General features: G+C 38.1%; 1 protein-coding gene and 1 pseudogene across 1 annotated transcript; one reads left to right on the plus strand and one right to left on the minus strand.

The window, feature by feature from the left end:
• The first annotated feature begins 9,790 nt into the window (after positions 1-9,790).
• Positions 9,791-10,471, plus strand: LOC105092495 (cytochrome c oxidase subunit 4 isoform 1, mitochondrial). The gene is given in 1 exon segment (XM_031460775.2): positions 9,791-10,471. A coding segment is annotated over 1 exon segment (681 nt).
• Positions 10,472-12,021: 1,550 nt separating this feature from the next.
• Positions 12,022-12,117, minus strand: LOC116156105 (U6 spliceosomal RNA; annotated as a pseudogene).
• Positions 12,118-13,129: the final 1,012 nt, after the last annotated feature.

Genomic DNA, 13,129 nt, shown 5'->3' on the forward strand with positions numbered 1-13,129 from the left:
TTAACCACCTACAAGTTTCTTTTTCCAGGCAGAGTAAATAAAATGTACCATCCACAGTTCTAACCACTGGGAGAATGTTTCTTCTTCACTGTCTTGAGTCCTTGAGTGGAGCTGTGATGCTACAGAACTTCCGTTTTGGCTGGTGCCAATACACTGTGTAGAGACCCTTAGATCCTGGTTCTCATTGACCCCTTCTCAGTGAACTAGGCATCGGGTACCCTCAGTGAAGCTGTGGGTGTGGGTGGAGGGCGGAATACCAGAACGAAAGGGGAAGGCACTCTGGCAGTGTGGGAGACTCGCTCCTAGAACTTGCGTCCAACTTATTGGAGCTTAGTGCTTTATATTCCACTGCTATTTGGTGGGGGTGTGCTGCCAGGAATGTCTGACTTTATGCCGTGGTGGATCAGATAGTTCTCAGTTCACGATGGAAAGCCCTGGCTTCCTCATCATCTGGTGCTTTATGATTGAGTATTGAGTTTCTACCAAAACCCAGTAACAAGTCAAAAACTATTATTCAAAAATAGAACAGGCATGAATTTGCTCCAAACCCTGACATTTCTGATGTTCTTCTCTGAGTGTGGATTGACTTGGGCTCTGTGAAGAATCCTGATCTTCCACAAACACTTGAAGCATCATTGAATCCACTGGATAAAGCTTGACTGATAGCCTGGACCATCTGGAAACCCGGCTTTGCTCTAGGTCTTCCTTTAAACTGACAATTTCTATACTCTAGATAAATTCATCAAAATGGCACACCCAGATGTGTATGGGTCACTCACTGGATGGTGTCGCCTCTGAATTGTGATAGGAAAGATAGTCTCCAGATCAGTAACTGAATATCAGGATTCAGGAATTATATTGCTGTGTTCTGGAAAATACCCACATCTGAAACAGAGAGCTACAGTTGTGGTCACTATCTGATAATGGTTGGTATTGTCATTCTTTATGACCTGTCCCTTTTGTGGGACAACCTATATCATTACCTCCCACGTGTCCCAAGTGTTCAGTAGTGAAACACATTTCTGCCCCCCCCCCCCAGGATATGGCTTTGGATTTGACATTATATTACAGTCTGATGCTTCCACATGGCCCTTACTTAATGTGTCAAGAAGCTAATATGTGGGTTTTACTAGCTAATGAGACTAGCCATTCCCAGTAAGTACTCTGTACCTGGCATATGTATAGGATCTTACGGGTTCTATACTGGAGTATATACAGAGAATTTTAGAATGAAATAATAGAGAATAATGGATCCAGGTCTATTTTCTGAATGGTGGAAAGTAGTGCTAGTAAGCAACCAAAGAATGAGTGTTGCCCCAGGCACCAGTGTTTAAAAAATTCTGAAGAGTGTGGGCACTTCCTCTTCCCCACTGCACAGTTATCCTGCAAAATGGCCACAGACCCCTTTATGAGCGTTTTAGAGTAAGAATCAGAGTTCTCTCTGCTCGTGTTATTGGAGACCCTTTTTCAAGGTTACCCAACCTCCTCTTTATTCAATAAACCCTGGAGATTTTTTTTTAATGGCTCAGATTAAGGTATTAGATGAAGATGATAACTCTCTTTTGGTTGCCCTGTGTTCGTAAGACTTTTAGTTTGTTTGTTTTGTTTTTGCCCTAGTTATATGTGAAGAACTTAGTAAGATGCCCATTTATTTATTTAAAAAATTTTTTGAGGTACAGTCAGTTACAAAGTGTCAATTTCTCGTGTACAGCACAACTCCCAGTCATGCGTATGCATACATACATTCGCTTTCAGCAATTTATTTGTTAATCATTCCCCATAAAGGGTATTTCACTACAGATCATTCTGATCCCTAATGCTGCGTTTTTTGCTCCTGCCTCCCCCCGTCTCTGGTAACCGCTGCCTGGCCTCAGCCACTGATGATTGTGCTACTCTCACTGAAATTAAGGAAACTATTTCTGACACAGTAGCTCCTACCAGCATCCCTGACCTTGAGCGAAGAGCTTAGTTGGGACAGGGGATTTTGCACCTGTTAAATCCACTCCAATATTTATATCTCCCTAAGTCTCCGTAGTCCTTCTTCAATAGCACATTAAGAAATTGCTAGCATCTTAACTTCGTTTACTGCCAGCCTTTGTTGAACCCACGTTTCAGTTAATCAACCAAGCAACCGATTAGAACCACTCCCTGCTGCTTGTGCTAACACATTGAATTCAGAAACGCTTCAAAGTACGTCACAGATATATTAAGTGGAATTTAAAGTTGAGCAATTTTCCCTTGGCCTGGCATTTTCACAATCCGTTCCTACACATATTACTAGAATTTTGCAGCTAGAGGTAAACGAAGCCCTTCAATTCTTTGGGAGGCTAAGTTTTCTCTCTTAGGTCTAACGTGGCTATCAGCCTTGGGGGATGCTGACATCTGATTTTACGCCTGGGTTTGCAGACGCTAAAGCATACTAGATGGGATGGCATGAGAAGGCAGGACATACAACAAGAAGCAATGAAAACAACGCGTGAGTGAGGATGTTTACAGGCCCTTTAAGCATGTCAAGAATAACTCATCAGACAGGATGGCAAAGGGAGCTCAGTCTAAGGAGCTTGAGTCTTCTGGATTGATTGACACTATACCATCTCCTCAGTCTGATTTTTAGGATTCCATGCTGTCTCAACTAAAATACTAATTTCCATGCAAAAGACCTGGTGAGGTTGTAAGCTTAACTGATATTGTAATTTGCAACCCCTTCTTTGAAAATCTGAGTTTAATCTCAGTTATTTCAGTCCTAACTGTAAATGTGGCTTTTCGAGTATACTCATAGCAAGTCCAAAATTTTCAGTACGTGCTTTGAGCTGAGAATTATTTTCAGACTTTTCTTCTTTATAAGACGTATCTAATGTTTCTAATAATAACCATTCCACCCCAGGATACTGGATTTTTTTAAGCCTCTCATACTGGTCTGTGGTGATGGCTATTTCAATCTCCCCAAACTTTGCCTTCACTAGATGCTTTAATTCAGATGATCACAGATTAAAATATAATTTGCTGTTTCACCAGTGTCTGCTATCAGATGACGCAGCCTGAGCCCTCTTTCCTTTCTGGATTTTCATAGTGTTAAGTCCAAAATCGTCAAATTATCTACCCAGAGTCTGGATTTAGAATTTTAGGCTCACAAAAAGTCCTGGCGAGTGAGAAAGAAGAACTGGCTTAGCTTCACTGGGATAGGACTGTTTTTTATTTTTCCCAGGACTGGGAAGAGGACAGAGATTTGTGTAATGACTGTGTGTGAGACCCTTTCCCAATCACATGCCATACTGGAGAGGCAGCAGCATCACTGACTGGGAGAATGTGCTGCCAGGGTTACTGCACAGGATACTGAGAGCCAATGGCTTTCAGGCTTCACTAAATGGCTGTTTGGAATTGGTGGGGAGGGTGGGAAGCTGAGGGGGAGATGGGCAGGGGAAATCTGGCTCTGAATAAACCATGAAAATTTAGACAGTGGGTTTCTCGGTGGTAACCACCATGGGCATATAAACTAGAGTCCCTGCTCATGTTTTATAGAATGAGGTAGTTGTTTCCCCAAATATAAATAATGATAATGTCAAATTACAAATTTAAGAATGAATAAAATCCTATACATTTGCTTAATAATTATTTGCTCATTGATTAATTTTGAATAAGGGGCATAGTTTAGGAAAAACGTTTTCCTTGGGTTGATGTTAAAATGATTCCTTCCGTTCAATTTGTGTTTAGCTATAAGAAAATAAAATTTCTTGATGTCAAAATTTGTAGGATTTATTTAATAGAAACTCTTCTAAAATTCACTGGGGTTTTTATTCAGCTGTGCACTTGACATGCAGCAATCTTCTTTAAAACAAAACCAAAACCCCTACAAAATCTAGGGGTTGAGTTCAATTCTGTTACTCTATTTTTCAGTGCTGTAATTTCTATTTGCTTTAACATTGTTTTTTATAGTTCTTTGCTGAGATTTTTTTCCCCATTTGTTTCAAGAGAATTCATAACTGATGATTGGAGCATTTTTGTGATGGCTGGTTTAAAAATCTGTCAGATAATTCATCAACAGATTCATCTTGATATTGGCAGCAGTTGACTGACTTCTCATTCAAGTTGTGATTTTCTTGGTTCTTTGTAGGATGAGTAATTTGTGACTGTGATTTGGATACTTCACTGTATTAGGAGACTCTTGGTCTTATTTACACCCTTTATTTTTGCATGCAATCACCCTGTTTAATTTTAGCATGCAGGTCCTGGCATGTACACCTACGGTTCCAATGGCAGTTTAATTTTCATGATCTTTGGAGGGCTATTTTAGTTTTCTTGGTTAATCTGCTGCCACTGGGGCTCCTACTGGTCCTGTTTGTGCAGTCCAAGAGGGTGAAAGGAGTTTTCCCAAGCCTGGATGCTGGGGTGTCTCTTGTTGAGGGATGGGAGCAGAGGGGATCCCCCTCAAGCCCTTTTCTGCAAGGTGCTTAGGTGTCTCTAGACAGCTGAGGAGCTACTTTAGAATTCATTGACCAAGAGGCTTCCCAGACCAGACCACTCATTATAGTTGGGATTGTTTAGTTCAGTTCTGCCTGCCCACCTGGGTATCTCTTCGAGAAAAAGTGGGGTTCTCAGGCTTGATGAAGAGTATTCTTCTACCTGCTGATCTTTGGTGGTGGTCCCAGTTGATCCCTTTTGCTGACAGTGTTGGGTTTCCCTGTTGTCAAAGGGATTCCCATCAATCTGGGGGAGGAATGAGCCCTCCTGGTTTGATTTCTTTTGCAAGTTTGGAGGTCATGAAACACAGCAGTTGGGTTGCCTTCTTCTCATGTGTGTCAGCTGTGAGATGCCCTACCATCGTGCTGTACCTTGAATCTTGGGGCCCCAAACAGCTTGCCTTCTCAACTACCGACCGGAGTTCTCCTCTGGTTATCTTTTCAGTCATTCTAAGGCTTATAGTTTTGCTTAGCAGGGAGGAGCTGGAAGAAATGGGTCAATATCATATTGTCTGGACCCAAACTCCTGGAGTTAAATTTATTATAACGGTGAGAAAATTTACGTAATTTCCCAAAGTCATTCAACTATATATGACAGTGTTAGGATTCAAACCCAGGTATGCCTAAATCCAAATTTTATGCTCATTCTTCTCTTCTCAAATGACATTTCTTTAGGGAGATATTAATGGAAAACATCCAATAATTAATAGGAAAAATGTCTTTCCACCCTGTACCTGCATTTACCAGTGGATCCACTTTATTTAAATAGTGTTTTTGCCCCCATCTCCGTACCCTGAGTGGTAAATAGAGATTGAGTGATAGATACAGACGTGCTTCCTGGACAGTGAAATGATATTTACCTGGACACTATTCACTAATGTCATCACCCTGTAGCTTTTCAAATGCTCCCTTTTCTGTGCCTCTTTAGGTTACATTCTTCTGCTACACAATTAACACCTTTTAAACTAGATGCCCTGTAGATAACACTAGCTTCTCAACATGACAGTGTGGTAGGTGATTTCAATGGGAAGAGAGTTGAAAAGATGGAAGAGGAGTTAGACACCTATGGCAAATTTGCCATTTAAAAATATTTTTTAAACCTCTTGCCTCTTTTCTGGCTATCAAATAACTAGAATTTATTTTTCAGTTTTGAACTTAACTTTAGAAATTATATTCTTAGCCATCCCTACCTTCCTAATTCTTAGAAGCCTCCAGGTTATTGGTAAAGTTTAAAAAGTTAGAATTTACTTATACTAGTTAATTATGAAATGACCATTTAATGAGCAAATATTTATTACTATTCCCAGCTTATCAATATTTAGCTCACAAGTAGTTTATGTGGATTGAAAATAATATTATATTTGAAATTAATTTATAAGCTCAAATTAGTATGTAACACCAGTTCTTCAATAATTACTTCCAAATTAACAATGAATGTACTCATTTTGGTTGAAAAATTATTTATTGCCCATTTTCTTCATTGGATACAATTAATGGCAAACTACAAAGAAGGTGAATCAAAGGACAGAGATTCACAACCAACTGCAGAACCATAGGATTAAAAATCTTCAAATTCTGTTTTTCCATCACAAATCTCAGTGACTACACAAGAGACTGACGCATTGCCAGGCCTTAGGAAAATTGTAAAGTGCATTAAATTTGTCTTCATCCTTGTTTAATACTCTAATGAACTCCCTACTATTTTTCTTGTCTCACAGGCAAAAAGACTAGATGTGTTTCCTTTTGTTATTTTTTGGTTGTGATCGATAGAAATCAACTCTCTTTGGCTTAAGGAAAATAAGGGATGTTATGGGTGGGAAGCATCCCAGAGTGTCTTGTGTGATCACAACAGATCAGGATACTGAGTCATGAAGGAGAGATCAGGGCAGCTTTGGGAACTTCAGCAGCAGAAGTTCATAAACCTTTCCTGGCACTACCGTGGGTGTGACTCACCTCACATGACATAGTGTCTGTGCTCTCTAGGACTGTGTTTCTTTAAGAAAAAGTCCCCAGTCCCCAGCTTGTCCAAGAGGAAGGGCCTTGGGGCAGAGACACAATCACCTGAGGCATCCCCTTGTACCAGGTACCCTTTTCAGAGCATGGGAATGAGCCAGATAGCCACTCCAAGGGGTACCACTTCTCCAGAGAGGAAAAAGATTCTGCTAAAATTGATCACTTCTGGTTATATCTGGAAGGTTCTCTACCATTCCTTTAGCACTATCACATTTGAAACACTAAGGTATACTCTTTAGACCAATGGGAAAAAATAAGCATCGATGGAATGACTGGTAACTTTCACAGATACGGGATACAGGAAGGGATTCTATGGCCAACAGAAACATAATTGATGGAAGAAAAGAAACATGGTCATAAGAACCAATAAATGGAGTTAAGTGGACCTTCCCTTGGTGCCACTTGAGAAACCTCTTGGGATTCTCCTATTCCTGAGAGTCTGGGGTAAAGACAAGTGAAAAATAAGATTTACTACTTGATCCTAGAAAATGAAGCACTCCTAGCCCAAGCCATCTGAGTAATCATGTCTCTGCTGATGCAGAGGATGGTGATATGAATTTACACTCCTGTGCACTTAGTAGAACACCATCCTAGACCTATGCTTGTTCAGTCTTCACAATTGCCCTCGACTATTATTGTCTTGGTTTTAACTCATGTAGAGCTGAAAGGGAGTTTCTAGCCGGTTTCGCTATTCAGCATGTCCCAGGAGAAGTAAACAGTGGAAGAATGTATTCCTACATCTCATTTACCTATTCTGGAGAAGACTTTGGCATCAGGATTTGTGGGTCAGGAGAATCAGTTTCCCACCCTACGTTCACTCTGGAATACTCAGTATTTATTAAGATGTAAAAAATGTTAAGGGCCTTTTTCTATTAGATATACATCTTTACCTATATATCTGACAAGATTATTTGTTTTGTATTTCAAGTAGTATTCCTAAGAATAAAGGAAATGGAGGAAAATGGCACCAGAAATGGTCTACAAAATAATTACAAGGGTTGTACAATATAAATGTACAATTACAAGTTTATATGCTAATACCATCTGTTATCATATACATGTATGATGAAAACATAAAATCTGTTGATTTTGGAATAACTCCGTGACTTTGCAGAGTAAGGATTATTAGCCTCACTCACAGAGGAAGAGCCCAGGATTGCTCAGCTGGAAGGACGAAGGTCCCTTATTAGGACTGGCTCATCCAATTCCAAGCAATACTAATGTATTAGTGACATCTTAAGATTAAGATGCCCCTCTCCCTCCCTGCTTAGTTTGTGCTAGAGGAGGCCTAGTGGAGAGTTATAACTTTTACCACTGCCCAGAGGTAACAAAGCCATTCTCCCTCCCTGTCTTGGTGGAGGTACGTGGGAAACACTGTGACACTCCTGTCCCTCCCAAGGAGATGTCAGCCATGCTGAGTGGGGAGACAGAACTCTCACCCTGACAACAGGAACAAGTAGCCCCTCTCATCCTTGGGTGTCAGCAAATAAGGTTCTTTGAAAAGGTCAGTAAAGTAGACAAATCTCTAGCAAAACCAACAGAAAAGAAAGGAGCGAAGACACAAATTACTAGTATCAGAAATGACAGGGGATATCATGACAGTTCCTACATGTATCAAAATGACAATAGAGGATTATTATGAATAACCCCGCATACATAAATTTGATATCTTAAATGAAATAGTCTAATTCCTCAGAAAAAACCCAACTATTATAACCCACCTAATACAAAAAAATTTTAATTGCCCTGTAAGTATTGAGAAAACTAAATTTGTGAAAAAAAATCCCTTAAGAAATCTCCAGGATTATTCCTGGAGATTTCACTGCTAATTCTATCAATAATATAAAGAAGAATTAATCCCAGTTCTACACAACCTCTTCCATAAAATAGAAGAGGAAGGAATAATTCTCAACTCACTTTATGATGTTACTATTACCTTGCTACCAAAACCAAACCAAAATGGTACAAAAGAAAAAAACAACGAATCAATATTCTTCAATAATATGGTCACAAAAGTCTCTAACAAAATATTAGCAAATATTACCTATATGTATATGCAAATATTATTCATATATATACACACACTCATACATATATGAATATTATATATATAAATATATAACTATGTATATATATATAAGAATAAATTCCTATCTTGGAATAGGATTTATTCCAAGAATATAAAGCCAGTTCAGTATTAAAAAAAAATCAACGTAATCTACCATATTAACAGGCTAAAGAAGAAAGATTACATAATCATATAAATTGATGCATAAAAAGCATTTGAGAAAATTTAACACTTATTCATTATAAAAACTCTCAGAAAAATGGGGATGGAGGAGAATTTCATCTATTTGATATAGAGCATCTACAAAATACCTACAACTATATTATACATAATGATAAAAGAGTGAGTGCTTTACCCATAAGATTAAGAACAAGGCAAGGAAGTCTCTTTCACACTCTGACTCAGCTCAGCATAGTGCTGGGTATTGTAGCCAGTGCAATAAGGCAAGAAAAATATATGAAAAATACAGATTGAAAAGAAAAAAAAATAAAACTGTCCTTATTTGTAGACGACATGATGGCCTACATAGAAAACCACAAGGAATCTATAATAACATTTCTAGAACTGCTATATGAATTCAGCAAACACACAAGATACAGGATAAACCTACAAAAATCTAGTATTTTCCTGTATACTAGCAATGAACACATGGGCATCAAAATTAAAAATACAGTACCATACAAAATTGCTCAAAAAATGAAATACTAGATGTAAATCCATCAGATATGTGTGAGGCTTGTGTGCAGAAAACTGCAAAATGCTTAAGAAAGAAGTTAAAGAAAACATCCTGTTCATGGATTAGAAAATGCAGCATATTAAATACATCAGTTCTTTCCAATTATTATAAGAGTTTAGTGCACATTCTCTCAAATCCCAACAATATTTTTGTAGATACAGACAGAATGACTCTAACGTTTATATGGAAAGGAAAAAGAACTAGAATAAAATAATTTCGAAAGGACTCTTTGTACCCAATTTTAAGATATTATATAGCTATAGTAATCAAGACTGTGTGATACTGGTGAAGAGATGGATATAGAGCTAATGAAACAGAACAGAGAACCAGAAATATACCCACATAAATATGCTGAATTGATTTCTGGCAAAGGTGCAAAAGCAGTTCAGTGGAGGAAAGACAACCTTTTCCACAAATGGTGCAGGAAAAGTTGGACATCCATAGGCATAAAAGTAAACCTTTATATAAGTTTCATACCATATACAAAAATTAATTCAAAACTGATCATGAACCAAAATGTTAACTGCACCAGTCTTAGGCAGCTGGGGTGTAGAGGGTGGTCACCGCGGGCACAGTGGGCAGTGGCTGGGCAGAATATTGGCTACCAGAGTATTTAGCCTAATTGGCGGGCAATCAGTTTCCACCTCGGTGTGTGTAGGAGCACACGGAGTTGTTGTGAAGAGTGAAGACTACGCTCTCCCGAATGACGTCGACTTGGGTGACTACCCCTTGCCCCATGTGGCCCACGTCAAGACCCTCTCTGCCAGCCAGAAGGCCTTGAAGGAGAAGGAGAAGGCCTCCTGGATCAGCCTCTCTACTGATGAAAAAGTTGAACCATACCGCCTTAAGTTCAAGGAGAGCTTGGCAGAAATGAACAGGAGCATCAACGCGTGGAAGAGGGTTGTGGGCGTGGCCAAGTTCTTTATGAGCTTCACAGCTCTCATTCTCATCTGAGAGAAGCCCTGCATGTACCGCCCCATCCTGCACAGCTTTGAGGAGGAGTAGGTGGTCAGGTCAACCAAAAGGATGCTGGACATGAAGGTCAGCCCGGTCTAGCGCTTCTCGGCCAAGTGGGACTACGGCAACAGTGAGTAGAAAAAGATCCTGCTGTTCATGCACCTGAACGTCACCTCATTCTGTCACCTCCATGCAGCTCAGCATAGTTACTGGAAACCTTTGTGTCAGTACCAGTGCTAATAAATGAGCAGTTTATGTGGGGAAAAAAATGCTACCTGCTAGAATATAAAACTTTGAAGAAATAGAAAATTACCAAGTTTTAGAGTGAGGCAAAGAGTTTTTTAAGACTTGATAATGACAGCATAATCCAGAAAAGGAAATATTGATAAATTTGACTTAATCAAAATTAAAAATTTTGCTCTATGAAATATTCCATTAGGATAAAAAGACAAGCTATAATGTGGAGAAAGTATTTACAAACAAAATATGCAACATACCCAATAGTATCTAGACTGTATAAACAACTCATAGCTCAACAACAACAACAACAAAAAACAATTAGAAAATGGCAAAATAAGACACATTCCATTGAAGAATATAAAGATGACATATGAAAAGATGTTCAACATCATTAGCCATTAGGGAAATGACAATCAAAATCATGATATCACTACACATCTACCAGAATGTCTAAAAAATATATATATATATATATATTTTAAGTGACAACACCAAATGCTGACAAGAGTGCCAAGAAACTGGATTGCTGCTGGGAATTTAGAATGATATAGCCACTTTGGAGAGCAGTTTGACAGTTTCTCATAAAAGTAAACACCCAAATGCTATGTGACCCAGAAAGTACATTGCTACACATTCATTTTAAAAATTGAAAACTTTGCTTACACAAATACCTGTGTGTGGATGTTTATAGCAGCTTTATTCATAATAGCCCCAAAGTGGAAATAATTCAGATGTCCTTCAACAGAAGAATAGTTAAACAAACTGTTATATCTCCATAACATGGAATACTACTCAGCAATGAAAAAGAACAAAATATTGATGCATGTAACAATGGGGGTGAATCTCTAAAGAATTATGCTGAGTGAAAAAAAAGCCAGTCCCCCAAATTTTCCATACTCTATGCTTCTATTTGTATAACATTCTTGAAATGACAGAATTATAGAAATAGGGAATAGATTAGTGGTTGCCAAGAGTTAAGGAGAGGGTAGGGGCAAGAGGGAAATGGATTTGGTTACAAAAGGGCAACATATGGGATCCTTGTGGGATGGAAATAACCCATATTTTGACTATCAATTTCAATATCCTGGCTATTATATTATACTACAGTTTTACAAGATGTTATTATTGGGGAAATTGGGTAATGTGTTACGGGATAGTAATGGGATTTCTCTGTATTATTTCCTATACCTTCATATAAATTTATAATTATCCCGTAAAATATATTTAATTAAAAAACAGCAGACTGGCTCCGTGGTTCTTTACCACAAGGAAATAAATCATACAAATGAAGATTTCACTGTCCTGAAATTAAGTTAGGAGAGTCATTTAGGGAGGAATCAGAACTTTCTGGTATTTCCCAAACTCTTTCTTTTTAAAAATTGGGGTGAAAAATAGATACCATAACTTTCATTATTTTAACCATTTTTAAGTGTATGGTCCAATGGCATTAAACTCATTCACATTGTTATGCAACCCATCACCAACATCCAGCTCTAGAACTTTTTCGTCATCCCAAACTGAAACTCTAGACCCAGTCTAGACTCATTCTTCAAAATATGAGCTGCTTCAAGACTTTTCATGGCCTTGTGCAAGCGCCAGGCTCATCTCTGTATTGTTCCAATTTTGTATGTGTACTGCCAGAGTACCTAAATCCTTTCTTTAGATGGATATTTTTTTCTACCTACATGTGATAGCAATTAGGTGATAACCCAGAGGCATCATTCCTGGCAGCCCTGTCATTTCCTTAACACGCTGTGGTTAACAGAGTCAATTGTTTGGTTCTTTGGCCATAAGACAATTTCACAGATATCTTGAAGATTATGTTTGTAAGTAAATTAATCCAATTTAGAAACATCCATTACCTCTCTCCACTTTCCTTATTGTCTACTCTGAATACTATCCTTAGGTAACTAGGGTACTCATTTTATGTAACCTAAAATTTTGTGTGCCTGTGGTATATGGACCTGGAGAAATTCTGAGGGAAGGAATATTCTTTTATAGTTCAAGAAATTAGCTATTTCCATAAATTATTCTTAGTAATCTTTGTTTCTCTCTCTCTTCTTAAAAATACTCAGGATTCTAAACCTTCTGTATTTAAAGCTTTCCCTTATGTATATAGTTCTTTTCAAGAGTACCTTGAATTCTGGAAATATTTAGCCGAATGTGTTCTATTTAATTTCTTCGATTCAGTTGGGATATATTTTCTAAAACTTGTGTCAGAAATTACAACACTCTTCTCTGATATTGAAGTATTTTGAGTGTTTGAGAGTTTCCCTTAGTGTGGAAATTGGCTGCCTTTCATTTTTTAAATAGGCTTTATTTTTTAGAAGAGTTTTAGATTTATAGAAAAGTTGAGAAGACAGTACGGAGAATTCTTATATATCTTGCACTCAGTTTCCTTTATATTAGTATTACAATTAATAAGTCAACATTGATAGGTTATTATTAACTAAAAGTTCATAGTTTATTCAGATTTCCTTATTTTTTATCTAATGTCCTTGTCTATTTCAAGACATTCACACTGCCTTTAGTTGCTATATTCCCTTTGGCTCCTCTTGGCTGTGGAGTTTCTCAGAGTTTCCCTGTTTTTTTATTATCCTGACAGTTCTGAGGATTACTGGTTACATGTTTGTAAGGACATCCCGCAATTGGACTTTG

The sequence above is a fragment of the Camelus dromedarius genome, chromosome 8 (genome assembly GCF_036321535.1).
Source record: "Camelus dromedarius isolate mCamDro1 chromosome 8, mCamDro1.pat, whole genome shotgun sequence".
Classification (NCBI taxonomy): Eukaryota; Metazoa; Chordata; class Mammalia; order Artiodactyla; family Camelidae; genus Camelus; species Camelus dromedarius.